Source organism: Falco cherrug, chromosome 7 (assembly GCF_023634085.1).
Source record: "Falco cherrug isolate bFalChe1 chromosome 7, bFalChe1.pri, whole genome shotgun sequence".
NCBI classification, from domain to species: Eukaryota; Metazoa; Chordata; class Aves; order Falconiformes; family Falconidae; genus Falco; species Falco cherrug.
In genome coordinates this window covers 59,586,420-59,600,995 of record NC_073703.1, presented here as the reverse complement: position 1 = coordinate 59,600,995, position 14,576 = coordinate 59,586,420, and the positions used below count along the sequence as shown (strand labels likewise).

Here is a 14,576-nt window from a genome sequence, read left to right as displayed (position 1 = left end):
GTACACTAGAAAGACAGCTAATATACTATAGAGGGGACAAACTATCTCATATAGAAGCATCAAAAGTTACGTTTCAAAAGGTTATAAGTCCCTTGAGAACAAGAATAATAAGTACCATAACACCACCACAATGTATCAGTTACAACTCACTGCAGACTAATGCTATTTCCAAAGGCACATTTTCCACTGGCTTTCAGGTTTCAAAACCTTTAGCTACTGTCTCTCCCTTCCTTATATAAATATGAAAATTCCAATACCACAGAGCTGAAGTGACTAAGTATAAGAGAGTTAATTTGTATCACACCAACACCTGAAAGAACTCAATAGGTCCAAGGGAATCTCTTGAACACTGCCCCACAGCGATCCCCAGCTCCCCTTGTAGGAATGCTCTCTCTGATTGATTTCAGTGAGAATTTAAGATTAAATGCCATCACTATGAAAAACGTATGACCTAAGCATTAAGAAAACACAATAAAAAAAGTAAATTTAACATATCTTCCTATTGCTTATTTCAGTTGTGTGTGTGTATAAAAAAACCTGCAGGTTTGTGTGAGGGGTTTTTCTTCTTTTTCTGTAAGGTTGGTTTGTTTTTTTGAGAACTGCAAATTCAAACTCAAAGCACTATTGATCTTCATTGCAAACTAGGATTTTGTAAAAACAGTGAATTCGGATCTTTGCGTTTCAGTGTTCTCAGCACAGCAATAATTTGAGCAAGAACATTAACCAACCCTGCGAACTATTAAGATTTCCGTCACAGATCTAATTCTGCCTTTAATTTGCTATAGGAAATGACTAAACTTCTAGGTATCCCATTGAATATGGATCTTTTCTAAAAGGAAAACATATGGAAAATATGCTAGAATTTGAAAACTTACCTAGTGTAACAAAAAAACAGAAGAGACTATCAACAATAGTGTCCATTATAGTTTCCATTTCTGTGTCCGTTATATCTGGTCGGTTAATGGCTAGAAAGGTGTGGAAAAGAGTTAAGAATAGGCGTAAAGAAGTTTATGCCACTTCAACACTGAGAAAGTAATCCTCTTCCTAATGGCTGTTAATAGCCAATAGCTTTTGTTGCAGAACAGATCCTATTGTGAAATGCCCCTCCTAGCACATCCATTAGTTTTCTTCTCCTTTTTTTCTATTTTTAATCAAAAAATTGGGAGAACTCAATTATTGCTCATTGTATAAGGTCAAACACTATACAATCTTTTCCAATTATCTCTGACAACGCATATTGTAACTTCTGGGTTGTGTTAATATTGTGTTATTTAAAACTTCCTAGAAAACCATGTTATGCAAGAGAAAAGGCCATCCACTTGGAAACGATTTTTCAGATATAAAATCTTCAAGTATCAGTTATGTAATTTAAAGAGAATTACACTATGCAGTTATTTATATTTAAAGATTCTAAATCCCTCTTCTTGTAATGGAGATTTTTCTTTTTTCTTTTTATTTTAAATAAATTTACTGTCAGTCTCTAGGTTAGGGATAATTCCCAAGTTCTAAAACATTTCACGCTATAGATGGAAAGACTTCCCTCACATATTTAGGTCTGAACAAGAGACACATAGCAACACTCCTATTAAATAATTAACACTGACAAGAATACAATCGCCAAAAGGAAACATCAAACCTAATCTTATCACTGGTGTCAAGTCAAGCACTGTCTCATTTCTCACGCCATAAATCCCATCCTTGTTTATTTTACCTTTAAACATTTCTCACGTAATTACCTGTCTTATACTCTTTCTTCAAAAATGAACTTCAAAGATCTGAACATTAATAAGCCTCCCATTCCAGATATATGCATGGCCAGCCATAATCATTCTCCAACTTTAAAGGTGCTTTTTCTCCCCTGTTTTTGTACTCTTAAGAACTTTAGAGAGATGGATTATATTAGCAATTTCTACCAGCAGCTATAGTTAGTAAGTCAAACTTTTTACTAGGCTGCTAGGATGAGAGCAGCAATAGAAGTACCCCCCTCAGCATTTTTTTTTATTCCAAGTTCAAATTTCTGAAATACCAGCACGAAGACAGGCAGACTGTTTCCAATATCTGTATTTTTCTGTAATGACAAAGCTTTGAAATTAACTAGGGTTATCATTCTGTAGTTAATCTCCAATTAATGGTCTCCCAGTTTACAGGGGGTAAATAATCTTATTTTTACTCCCTTGCTTTTCTCAATTTTAAAATCTAATTCCCTCTCTACTATTATATTTAAGATACTCATTTATGATGTTCCAGTAATCTGCATACTGTTGGTGCCTTCTAATTTTGTGTAACATGTACATTTTATGAGTACATTTCTTTTTTTTGTACCATAGCCATCAACACAAATATTCAATATTACTGCTTCTTAGGCCAACCTTTGAAAAACTCCATTAATAATCTTTCAGTGAGCTGTTCTATCACCTTTTCTATATAATCCTCTCTCTCCACTGTAACAAGCTTATGGGGGGACGCATCTATTAAAGAAAAGTAAGCTACATGTAGTGATGGACAAGAAGTGGTGAGCTTCTCACCACTTTCTGAATTTCAAATACAGAAATGTGTCTCCTACACATTTTCTTGTTGTTTTACAAAACTGATCCAAACTTGGTAAAGAAGCATTCGAATAGCATCAAACAGGATGGCAGAAACATTGACTTTATGGCAGTATTACGCATTTACTCTTCCTTCTACAAATTCACAGAAAAACAGAACCAGAAGGAGCCTGAGGGATTATGTAGTCAGTCCTCTTTCCCAAAGATGAGTTAAGCCCATGTTATTTCTCCGCCTAAACCAATTTCCAAAGCCTCCCAGTCATAAAAATGCCCTAACATTTATAGGTAATCTGTTCTAATATTTCACTATCTTTAAAGTTAGAAATTGCTCCCAGTATCTGACCAGAAACTTTCTTGTTGCAGTTTAAGCTCACCACTTCTTGTCCATCACTACATGGACAGAGAGAATGTGTTGTTATCAGGCTTATTTGTCGTGACATTACCTCTCTCTAAACACAGCCATACAGCCAGGAAACTGAAAATTAACCTTTTTTGTTATTTGTTATGTTTATTCTTAGTTCACTCATTTGGCTACATGCATGGCCACAGATGGCACTGCCGCTGCAAGAACAGCAGGCTGCCTGTCATCACCATCAGATTTACATTGACTTATATAGATTATGACACTATATACAAACCGGCAGTTTCCTGCTAGGGTTACTTTCCAAAGGCAAACCCAGACCACCTCTTCTTTGCCTCTGCACTCCTACTGCCTGCCTATGTCAGATCTAGAACTCACACAGCGAGATGGATCGGCTCAGCACTCTACGGGAAAATTAATCACCTTCTATGGGAGATCAGATTTCTGTTCGGTCAGCTTTTGGAAACAGCCCACTTCTAGACTGGTTTAAACAGTGTGTGAAACCACGTGTCGTGTAGCAAATTTTAGCAGCCCAAGACAGGAAAGCAAAGCACACAGAAACTGATGGGTGCAAAACACTGTCAGTCATTTTAATTCAAATTTTGTTAGCTAGCAGGAATCTTATGAGATTCAGTCAAGTATCTTTACCTACACACAAACACATCCCAAAACAATTATTACTAAAACTCTTAACAGCAGGTTTCATTAAAAAAAAAAAAAAAAGTCTGCTTTTCAAACAAAAATGCCCTTCATTCTGACAACAGAATCAATCCCCAGCATGAGACAGAACTCAGTATTATGGATCCGGTATTAAAGAAAGGTACAGACTTCCAAAATTGGACCAGCGAGGAGAAAAATCTCACTGATAAATGTTAGGCATATGGAGACTTCTCATCTCTACCTGGTCACTAGTGAGTATTCTGTGCATCCAAATAAAGCAGGAATTAACTGTGTGACACTGGGACCATGCTACAGCAATGAGGAGCTGTTGCTAAAAAAGGGCTATCTTGTCTCTGACTTACACACTTCTGCTGCTTCCCTTGCACTGGATTTGTGGATCACACAAATGAGCTAGTATTTTCTATGAATGAGTCAATTGAACAAACACTCTGCAGCTCCAAGATTACTGGTTCTGATTTAAAAGCAGGAGAAGATGAGGGAAACTACAGCAGGGGAAGCAAGACAACCCACCCTATAACAGCTAGCCATTTGAGTAAGAGGGGCAGGACAGGTACAGTTCTCTCTTGATTTAGCATTCTGAATGGGTCAGGGAGCACAAAAATCAGAGCAAAGGTGGAAGGAAAACTATGTGGACAATTATGAGAGCTCGTATATATGTTGACTTGAGCTGCCTTAGCACCATAGCTGTAGAGGTAATTGACCTAAAAGCAGCCACTTAGTTTTTCGGCTAGGTTCCAAAACAGATCCAACAGAAGTCCCAAGAAATGAAAAAAAAAAAAACCAAAACAAAACAAAAAAAAGTTTCATGAAGCTGACTTCACTTGCCACTTTGAGACTTTATGAAGAAGCTGATATGCTTGGCTCACATGCTTGCAGAAGCAATCAGCATTTCTTCTTTTCCAGAGTGCCCTTTCCCAGATTCTTCCTTGCGCTACTCCAACTCCTGATCCTATCTACCTCCCCCTGCACACCCCATTTTCATGTCTTGAATAAGAAAAGTAGGTACCAACTCGTCACTGTCTAGAAACTCTATCAGTTGAAGTCATTTTTCTTGCTTTGCATTCCTTACAGTAACTCTCCAGCTGACAATTCACACAGAAACAAAATACTGAATTCCTGCAGAACTGCTGAAGGGATTATAACTAGATAGTGCTGCCTAAATGCAGCAGCCACCCACAATGTCTGTATCTACATGTGTAAACAATTCGAAATTTTTCCTATGTGATTCCAAATATAAAAAGCCCTACTGTCCATATATGTCTATACTGCAGTTTTGCTTTATTAAACTTGTTATTTAAAAATACGTAATTATTTTTCAATATTACAATAGCTGTGTAGTAAAGATGCTGAAATTAATATCTAAGGACTGTATCCTTCATGACTTTAAACTACACAGCTAACAAGATTATCCTGAATTCTGAGTAGATCAAAGCAAAACAATATCATTGCTTGGTATTAGCTGCAACTTCAAAAGTAAATCTCAACTTTAGACATTCCAGTGTAATTTTTATACAAATTTTACTTACCACGATACGAAACCAGTTCTTTGTTTTGGTTACACAATACGAACATGTCATCTTCTAAAGTAATAAAATTAAGATATTGATCAAACACCTAGAAATCAAGGAATAATCGTCAGAACAGTCCAGAGTGAAGCATAAACAAACCCATCTACTTTTTGAATCTTTCACAGAACTACTATTAAAAGAAACGCAAGATACGATGTATGAATTAAAAAGCCTGCGTAAGAATTGAGTGATAACACAAAACCTCACAGCACCTAAAAAGTGCTAAAAGAAAACAGTTCAAGTTATTTCTGGACAAATTTTTAGTAGCCAGTTATCACTGAAAAAAGTAACCTGGAGGACATTATAATAGTATAGGTTTATTTTTTATTAATATGAAGGACTACAACATAAACAGTGTTGAGCTCTCAGGCAGGAAAGAGGGCAATATCTACACAATCCGAAATTATAGCTGACAAATTCTGGTTTTATTGTACATACCTACACATTCAGGAAAAAAATTAAACCTCTCTACAGCATAAAATTTTAATGGGACATCACAACAGAAAAACAGATTTAGCAAAGTAAACACAGTGCTGCACCACAGTGCAGCACCAATTTACTCCTGCTGAAGACCTAAGGCTTAAACAATACTCGTAATTTTCATTTCATTTCACAACAGTTTCTTTCTCTCATGCCAGTAGTACTCCCTACCAGGAGTAAGAAGTAGTGAATGAATTTAAGTATATGTGAAAATAATTATAGTTAGTAATTTGCAGGTTTTGGTACAGGCATTCAACAAAAGTTAAGAGGATACGTACCTGACACCTGCCTTTAAATTATAAAGGTATAGGAGTACACTGTATAACAGCATCTACAGTATAATGTCTATTTAAAATGACAACTGCACTCATACCACACTTTTCATGTAGTTAGGAGCTAAAAATCCCACCCCACCATATATGCACCAGGTGCACTCACTGAGCTGATGAGATCGGGAATTCTCTGAAACCACTGTATTCCCCCTTTTATCATTTAGCACAAAGGTCTTGCAGCACCTAGACTCCTGACTAAGCTGAAGAATGGTACTAAACTGCATTAGTGAGACGACTGTAGATTTCCTTTTTTCCCCCCCACTAAATCTATGTGTGCCATTGAACCTAGCCAAACATTTATTTTGTTCGTGATTCAGTCAGAAAAGCTGTGTATGGCACTCAAGTGGCCAAGTAAGAATGCAGTAACACCTGTAATGGTAGTATCTTTATCATTAGACCCTAGGAGATTTTCTTACCTTAGCCACTTGGGTTACTGCATTAGCACCTATGGCAGCATTTGCAATATCTTCCAGTTTACTTCTTGAAATGGCAGAAATAAAGTTTAAATAGTAAGATTCATAAAGCTGGTTTCGAAGGTCCTGAAAGGAAGGAAAACCACAACCTTTTTCCTGAAGAAGAACTAATACATTTCTGACTAACTAAAAAACAATCATACTTTCACGATGTGAAGTTCCAGTTATCCACAGTCAAACTAACTTTTTGGAAGTGTTTAGCTGTCTGTTCATACAGCCTCGTACGCAGTGTTTTGATTATGTAAGTAGATATAAACAACCTAACACAGAATTGCAAAAAACAGGAAACAAAATTTAAGCTACCAGACAGCAATTTCTATTGCACACCTTACCACTGACCAAAAATACCTTTTGCTTTTTCTCCTTCCTTTGGCGAAGATGTCAACCTTCCACCAATTCCTCCCAGAGAATGTGAAAAACTGAGGTTAGCCTAGTCCAACCCTCCAGCCCAAAGCAGAGTCAAACCGAGCAGGTGGATCAGGGTTCTGTCCACTCAAGTTTTGAACACCTCCAAGGACGGAGATTCCATGAACTCTTCAGGCAATCTGTTCCAGTGTTCAGCCACCCTCATTAAAACAGCTTTTATATTATGTTTAAATCGAATTGCCTATATTTCGATTTGTGCCGACTGCCTCTTGTCTTTTCACTCCCAACACTCTCTCCAAAACAGAGAAGACATATTTACCCTTCTACTTTCTGGGAAATTGAAGCTTTGCAGGTAAAAATGTGGGGTAACATTTTTATTATAAATATGTGCTAATATATAAAAAATATAAACAAAGGTGTTCAGACACGTACAAGAACTAAATATAGAACAGTCACACCCTGGTGAGTGCAGAATTGCTTCACACACTCAGTTGTGTCCACTCATTTGAAACATTAAGCATGCAAGCTACCTGGCACATTCTGTCGATATTTTCTTCTGTTGGCATTACAAAGTAAACAGCTGGAACATCTGGAATAGCATCCCGATCTGAATGCAAAAGCCTAAAAGGAGGAAAAATACATCTCTAATGTGTTTCTCCACTGATTTGTGGAAAATGATAAAAGCTAAAGAAATTATTTATTTGTACAGACACATTTAATTTCCTATGATTTCTCCCTATATCCGGCTACATTTTTAGCAAGAACAAGACATGAAAAAATCATGAAAAATCATAGTTGTGTAATTTTTGGCTAAGTATATTAACAGACGTCTCCAATGTTTATTCAATGCTTCAGAAAAGGCTTCACAAATCTTCAAAAATAGATTTTTGAATCTATTCAGAGGTAGGTAAAACACTGTATCTACAAAGCTCATATACCAATTATTAATTGTTAACATGATAACAAAAAAACCTGCATATCTCATACTATTAAACTTGCCTTTCCTGTTTAAAGCCAAAGTGCTTACAAGTTTTTCTCACATTTCTGCTGATATGTCAACATGTTAAACTATGTTTCCATTTCTAGTCTTCACTTAGTAGAAGCTGATAAACTTTTGGAAAAAATAAATGTATCTTCAAAGTTTCTCCACAACTATTATCACAGTTAAGGAATGACAATGAACTAAATAAATGCAATCTGGAGAAAGAGAAATGGGAAATCTCTTAAAATAATACCTAAAGATTTCATGTTTGATGAGACAATTAAATTCTACATGTAAACAGACAAGCAAAGAACATGCACAGTCCCATGAAACAGCTTGTGCCAAAATAATTTTAGCGTATGTAAATACAGAGGGATTTGTACAGACAGACTCCAAAAAACTACCTACTGGATAATTTTTATTTTTGAACAGGGGCTTCCTGTACTTAGAAATCCTGCTGTACAGTGTTTGGAATTCTCTCTCCAGTCCCTGATTCTGAGTAATACCATCTGGTTTTAGTAACAAGTCAGGGTATAACCTTTATTTTAGTAGTTATTTATTGAATGATTTTCAATGTTTTCTTCATGATTTTGGGGAATACTAAATAAAGGTCTTTTTAGGAAAAAAAATCCCAATATTTTAAAAGTACTTACAGATGCAAAGTGATCCCCATATCTCTCAGCTCTTTCACTGACAGCAAAGGTGAGATTATATCTTGGCCAAATCTGTCATAAATGAGAACCTGAAATAGATACACATCTTCTTACAAAGAGCTGTAAAAAGTGAACACTGTAGAATACAGGATACAGTGGATACAGGAATTCAGGTTAAAGGAACTACTACTTAACCTGAAAAGTGCTAAACGTTTATCAATGTATAATAAATCATTAATTTGTCATTGACTTCCGTTTGTGCTTACTAATAAATACATTTTAAAAAAGAATGAAAAGAAACCCAATGATAGAGGCAGGGGGAAAATAACCACTTCCACCCCCTGAAATGTGTCAGTCAAACAGGAATCTGCTGTCAGAAATTAGTTATTGTAAGTGAAGAACCTCTCTGATTGCATTTGAGAGGAAACAGGGAGAAGCAGAGAGGAAAAAGGCAACAGAGTAGATGAAGAGACAGAATATATGCTCTGTGGTAGCAAAAACTCACAAATTACATGTTAGTTATTTTTTAAAGCTAACAAAGGGAGCTTGAGCTCAGCTGCTTCTAAATTCAAAGCTACCACTAGCTCTTCCCTTTCTATGGGCTTCTTTCTGACTCTGTGGGTCAGATACCTGTAAAGTATCATGCAAGTTTCTGCCAATAGGTACCAATGAGACCTAAGTACTTCTTAAAAATGTTCTACTTAGTTACTCATTAAAATACTGCAAAAGGATCAGTCATTGGGTCTTCAGGCAGCCCATTTCTCACATATGTATTTTGCTCAGTAATTCCGATACTATATTCTGTATATTCACAACACATGAAAAATTATTTTGTAGAGGTTAATAATAGAGAAGATACTAGAGTTGGTTAAAATTTGAAACTCTGAACTTTTTTGAACACTATAAATTCTCTTATTCCTGTTAAAATACTTCTTACCTTCCATACTGGTTCTCCTGTGCTGTTTTTAACAGGAGGGACATTGAAGTTCAGCATACGTTTCAAAGCCACTGGAAAACATAGCAGATTAATGCTTTAGTCTCTTTACCACTTTGCCAACAGAGATTAAACACATTAGCAGGATTTTATTACACATTTCATTTGAGAGGAAAACCATCATCAAATATAAATGCAACAAATCACATTTGCATTATTTTTATGCAGCTGTGACTGACAAGTGGCACACATCAGCTAGGATTTACAGGCTCTGGAAGACGCTGCAAAAGGAAAAGCAGTGAGTCCCAAAACATGAAGAAAGAATCTCTCCCTGCAGTTATACTGGCTATATTCTGTTGCAGCTTGCCTTAGTAATTCCAGTATCTTCCTGAAGGTGCATTCTGTACAGTAGCAACTAGTTTGATTTATTCCCCTGATCTGCTTTTCATACCCCTCAGGAACAACACTATTCACACAAACAAAAAAATACCTTTACACCTAACTGAAACTGACACACATTTTGAAACATTTTGAGAACTCATAGGAAGAAATTGCTGCTTCAAGGGGCACAAAAATACCCCCAACTTGCAGCAAGAAAACTCTCTGAAGCAGGAATGTGCTTTCACCTAACTTCCCATTCAACACAGAAAACCAAAGCAAATTCCTTCACCCACCTCCAGCTTATAAATCTATTAAGCAAGGAGTTTTATAATTTACCTTAATAAACAATACACTAAGTGCTGTTGCCCCATCTGTGACTAGCAGTAAAAGACTATTTGCATCAAAGTTAGTGGCTATTCTCTTCAAACTCATAAACAAAATAAGTGCAAAGCTTTGCAGAGGCAAAACTTGCAGAAATCAGGGCAATGTATACCACTTTGCTCACAAATGGACAGCCGCAGAAACGGTTGACTTCTGAGTCTTCGGCTAAATGAATCCTGTAAGCATACTCAGTGCAGGTCCCTGGGGTTTACAGAATCATAGGTCAGCTCAGGCTGGAAAGGACCTCAGGAGATCTCCAGTCCCACCGCCTGCTTAAGCAGGGTCAGCTGCGATGCCAGGCCAGGCTGCTCAGGGCTTCATCCAGTCAGATCTCCAAGACGGAGGTGCCACAACCACACTGTGACCTGTCCTTGTGGTGAAAAGGTTTTTCCTTATATCCAGTTTGAACACCTCAATTCATTTTATGCGTGTTGTCCCTCTCCTGCCATACACCACCACAAGGAGCCTGGCTCCATCTTCTCAATGTCCCCCTGACAGGTACTGGAGAGCTGTTGTTAGGTGCCCCCTGAAGCCACCTTTCCTCCAGGCAGAACAAGCCCTAGTCCTGCAGCCTCACTTCACAGTGCTCCAGCCCCTGACCATCTTGGCAGTCATTTGCTGAACTCCCTCTAACTGATGAACGAACATCTTTCCTGTACTGATAGCCACAAACCGGACATGGCATCTTGATGTGGTCTCCTGGGTTGAGTAGTGGGGGGATAATCACTCCCCTCGATCTGCTGGCTGTGCTCCTGTGAATATGGACCAGGATGCTGCTACATGGGGGCACACTGTGGGCTCACTGTCAGCTCGCTGGCCACAGACAACCCCTGTGGGCCTTTTCTGCAGAGCTGCTCTCTGGTCTGCCAGTCCCTTGCACACCTTCTTTCCAGGTGCAGGCATTTATGTAAGTTGCCACTGTTGAATTTCCTAAGGTCCCTGCTGGCCCACTCCTCTTGCCCATCTAGGTCCCTCTGAGTGGCAGCTCTGCCCTCTGGTGTATTAACAGATTCACCTAGTTTGCTGTCACCTGCACACTTAATGAGAGTGCACTTTGACACAGCCTCCCAGTCACTGATAGAGATTTTAAACAGAACAGGTCATAGGATAGACCCATGTGGTGCTCCAGTCGTTACCTGCCTCCAGGTATGTATGTCTGATCACAACCCTCTGAGCCTGACCATCCAGCCGTATTTTCAAGCATCCAGCTGTCCCACCAGCCAGCCCATAACATCCTCACTTGGATCCAAGAATACAATGTTAAAAGCCTTGCTGAAGTCCAGGTAAATTACATACTCTGCTCTCCCGTTGCCTACGCATCCAAATATTTTATCACTGAAGGCAATCAGGCTGGTCAGGTGTGATTTACCATACGTAAATCCATGCGTGCCTTCTCCTTCACATGATGAGAAGTATTTTCCAAGAGGATTCACTCCATGATTGACTTCGAAGTGACACAAAGGCCTGGGAGAATTTGTTGGTGAAGACCGAGGCAAAGAAGGCATTGGGTACCTCAGCCTTATCTGTGTCCATCACCACTAAATGACCAGCTCCATTTAGCAATGACCCAACATTTTTAGTTATTAATATTTCCGCTACTAATGCCACAGCAGAAGCTCTTCTCATTGCTTTTGACATACGCTACAAGTCTCAACTTCAGTCAAATATTGGCTTTCCTAAAACCATCCATCCGTGCCTGGGTAACGTTTCTGATGTCCTCCTTTGCAGTTGTCCCTGCTTTCTCCTCCTGTGTACTGCCTTTTCAAATCACGTTACCAGCAGTGAAACTTGACCATGGGAGGAACCAACCTGGCAGTGAGTGCTGGGTCTCCGTAAAATCCAGCCTTCCCTACCACGTGCTTAATACGTTTTTCCTTTTTTTAAACACCATGGAGCAGTCCTGAAAGTTGATTACAGACTGCTCCTGAAGCCTTGGCTCCCTCATCGCCAGTGACAACTGCCATACATTTCAGTGATATGAGCAATTTTGTATAAGCTGCAGGGCTATGTATTTTGGTACTACTGGATCTGAAGCAGCTGCTTTTTAGCGTTTACCATTTAAATTAAAGCTTGGCATAAGCTCTCTAAGGAAGACAGTAATCAGACCAGTGATGTGCCGTGACAATCATGACAAACACTCAGCAAGTCTCTGGGTTCCTTTCTTGTATTTATATTGCCATTTCATTTACATTTAGGCTGAACGCTCTACGGGGCAAGGATCAGGTTTTTACTGTGCTTGCACCATTATGTGCTTTGACTGGTTATGAACCAGGATAAAGGTCACAACAGACAGTGCACATAAATGGTAATACAAACACTAAATGATAATATATCTTTTCCTTTTTCTGAGTATCTTTTAGTTATTCAATCCACCTCCTTGCAAATGACCTCACTGATGGAAGACAATGTGGGTTCAGTAGCAAAGGTTGCCTGAAATAATCGAGTAACCAGGTGAAGCACAACAGAGAATAATAAAGCTGTATGAAATAAGAACTCAAAGACAATGAGCTTTATTAGGAAGGTAGCAAAGAGAAGTACAGGATTGCAAAGGAACATCAAATAGTACTATTAATGGCAGACAGCCACAGGAATGAGATTACAGAAAGTAGACTGGTCCAAAAAGATGGAGGATATTAGTAAATATTTAAGGTCCACACAGAGACTCAGACTGAGATTTTTAGGCAGACGATTTCAAATATTTCATGTTAAATAAATGCATCCAGAATCCTCTACACCACCATAAAGACACTGCAGTTACCAAGGAAAAGGTGGCGAGACTACAGCTGAAACTACTGACGAAAACTTTGGCAAAATAAGGGTAGCAGAGGGCTACGGAGCCCACACGCTCTGTGCCTTGGGAGGACATTCAAACCGGTGGCTCAAGGCTCCGCAAAGCAGCATCAAGACAGAGAAGAGTCAATTACAGACCCACAGCAATGTGCAAGGAGGGGCAACAGCAAACCCCTTATCCACAGAACCCCCCCCCCGCATAGTTAGCGGTAGCTGTTAAACCTCGCATTCTCCGTTTCCCTGAGGGTCAGTGCACACTGCGAGGCCCCTGTATCGTCCTGACAGGAGCGGCACACCTGCAGCGTTATTTCTGCTCCCGCGACGGGCATTCCCCGCCACCCTCGCCACGGGAGCACGGCCGCTGGCACGGGGGAGCGCGCACCCTGCGCCCCACGGCCGCGGGGGACGGGCACCGGCGAGACCCTCCCGCGCCGATCCCACACGGCGGCGGCGGCTCCCGCGGGCACGTTCCCGGGGCTGGCCCCGCCGCCGAGCGGGCTGGGGGCACCCGCGGCCCAGTGCCCCACAGCGGGGCCGAGCCCCGTCAGCAGCAGCTGCGGCCAGAGGCCGCCGCAGCCCCGCTCGGCCAGGCCCACGGCCGCAGAGGCAGCCGAGCGGCGCCCCAGCTCCTCCGCCGCAGGGACGGCCGAGGCAGGCGGGGGGGGAAGGCCGCCGTCCCGCTGGCCGCAGCCCCGAGCCGGGTGAGAGGGCGCGAATCCCCCGGCGGAGGCGAGGCGGCGCGGAGACGCCCACAGCCCGCCCCGGGGCCCCGCCGGGGGAGAGGGCGGGGGGGCGACGGGCAGGAGCCGCCAGCGGCAGCGTGAGGCTGACCTCGCTCCCTCCCTGCCCCGAGCCCCGGGAAGCGCAGCTGCCGCGGCGGAGACGGCGGGAAGCCGCTTACCTGTCTGCTTCTCCCGGATGCCGGCCGCCATTTTCCTGCCCCGCCAGCCCGGCCGCGGCGCGGCGCACCGCCCACCGCCGCGTACGCAGCCGCCGGGCGACGTGGCCGCCACTACGGCGGCGGGAGGCGGGTCCGGGCCGCCCCGCCTGCTCCTGCTCCGGTGCCCAGGCGCCGCCGTACGCCACGCCGGCACGCTCGCCCGTGGCCGCGCTCTTCGCTCCGCCCGCCCTCAGCAGCTCCCGCGGGCCCCAGCACCGGCCCCTGTTCCGGAGCGAGCTGTAATTTAAGAGAAACTGCACCTTACGATTTAAAATTTGGCCCGTGCTTTTCCCCAGCTGCGGACAAAAGGTGGTGTTTTTCCACCCCCGCTCCCTTTAACACCTAAACCCCACTTTTAACAGTTTTTGCTCTGCTCTCAGGCTGAATTTTCAAGCAGAGGTAACCGCAACGCGCCTTAGGGCAACAGCGGAAAGGCAGGCACGGAGCAGCGCTGAGGGGCTCGGTTGAACTACGGGAAGAAGGACCGACACTTCAGAAGCAGGCAGCTGGCCGCCGCTGCCGTCAGCAGCTTCCAAGAGCTACTGACAAAGCCGACAGTTCGGAGCCTGCTGTCTCGGCCTCGGGTAGCCCGAGGTGCAGCTCCCCCTGGTCCTCCCAGCCGTGCCCCTCGGGGAAGGGGGGGGGGGGGGGGGCGGGGAAATTGCCCCACTTACCCCACCTCAGGTGTGGATACATGCTATAGATGTA

At 41.9% G+C, this 14,576-nt stretch overlaps 1 protein-coding gene across 2 annotated transcripts in view; it reads right to left on the bottom strand.

Annotated features, from left to right (window-relative positions):
- SCFD1 (sec1 family domain containing 1) overlaps positions 1-13,999 on the bottom strand; it is a 54,929-nt gene extending 40,930 nt beyond the window's left edge. Inside the window, exons 1-7 of one of the 2 annotated variants that reach the window (XM_055717356.1) lie at positions 13,830-13,999; positions 9,380-9,450; positions 8,443-8,531; positions 7,338-7,428; positions 6,385-6,507; positions 5,115-5,202; positions 876-965 (exon numbers count right to left, since the gene is read on the bottom strand). In XM_055717356.1, the coding sequence (XP_055573331.1) occupies positions 876-965; positions 5,115-5,202; positions 6,385-6,507; positions 7,338-7,428; positions 8,443-8,531; positions 9,380-9,450; positions 13,830-13,860 (583 nt within the window). In that variant the 5' untranslated portion in view covers positions 13,861-13,999. The remainder of the gene's footprint in view (positions 1-875; positions 966-5,114; positions 5,203-6,384; positions 6,508-7,337; positions 7,429-8,442; positions 8,532-9,379; positions 9,451-13,829) is intronic. The other variant, XM_055717355.1, reaches the window with a different exon arrangement.
- Positions 14,000-14,576: the final 577 nt, after the last annotated feature.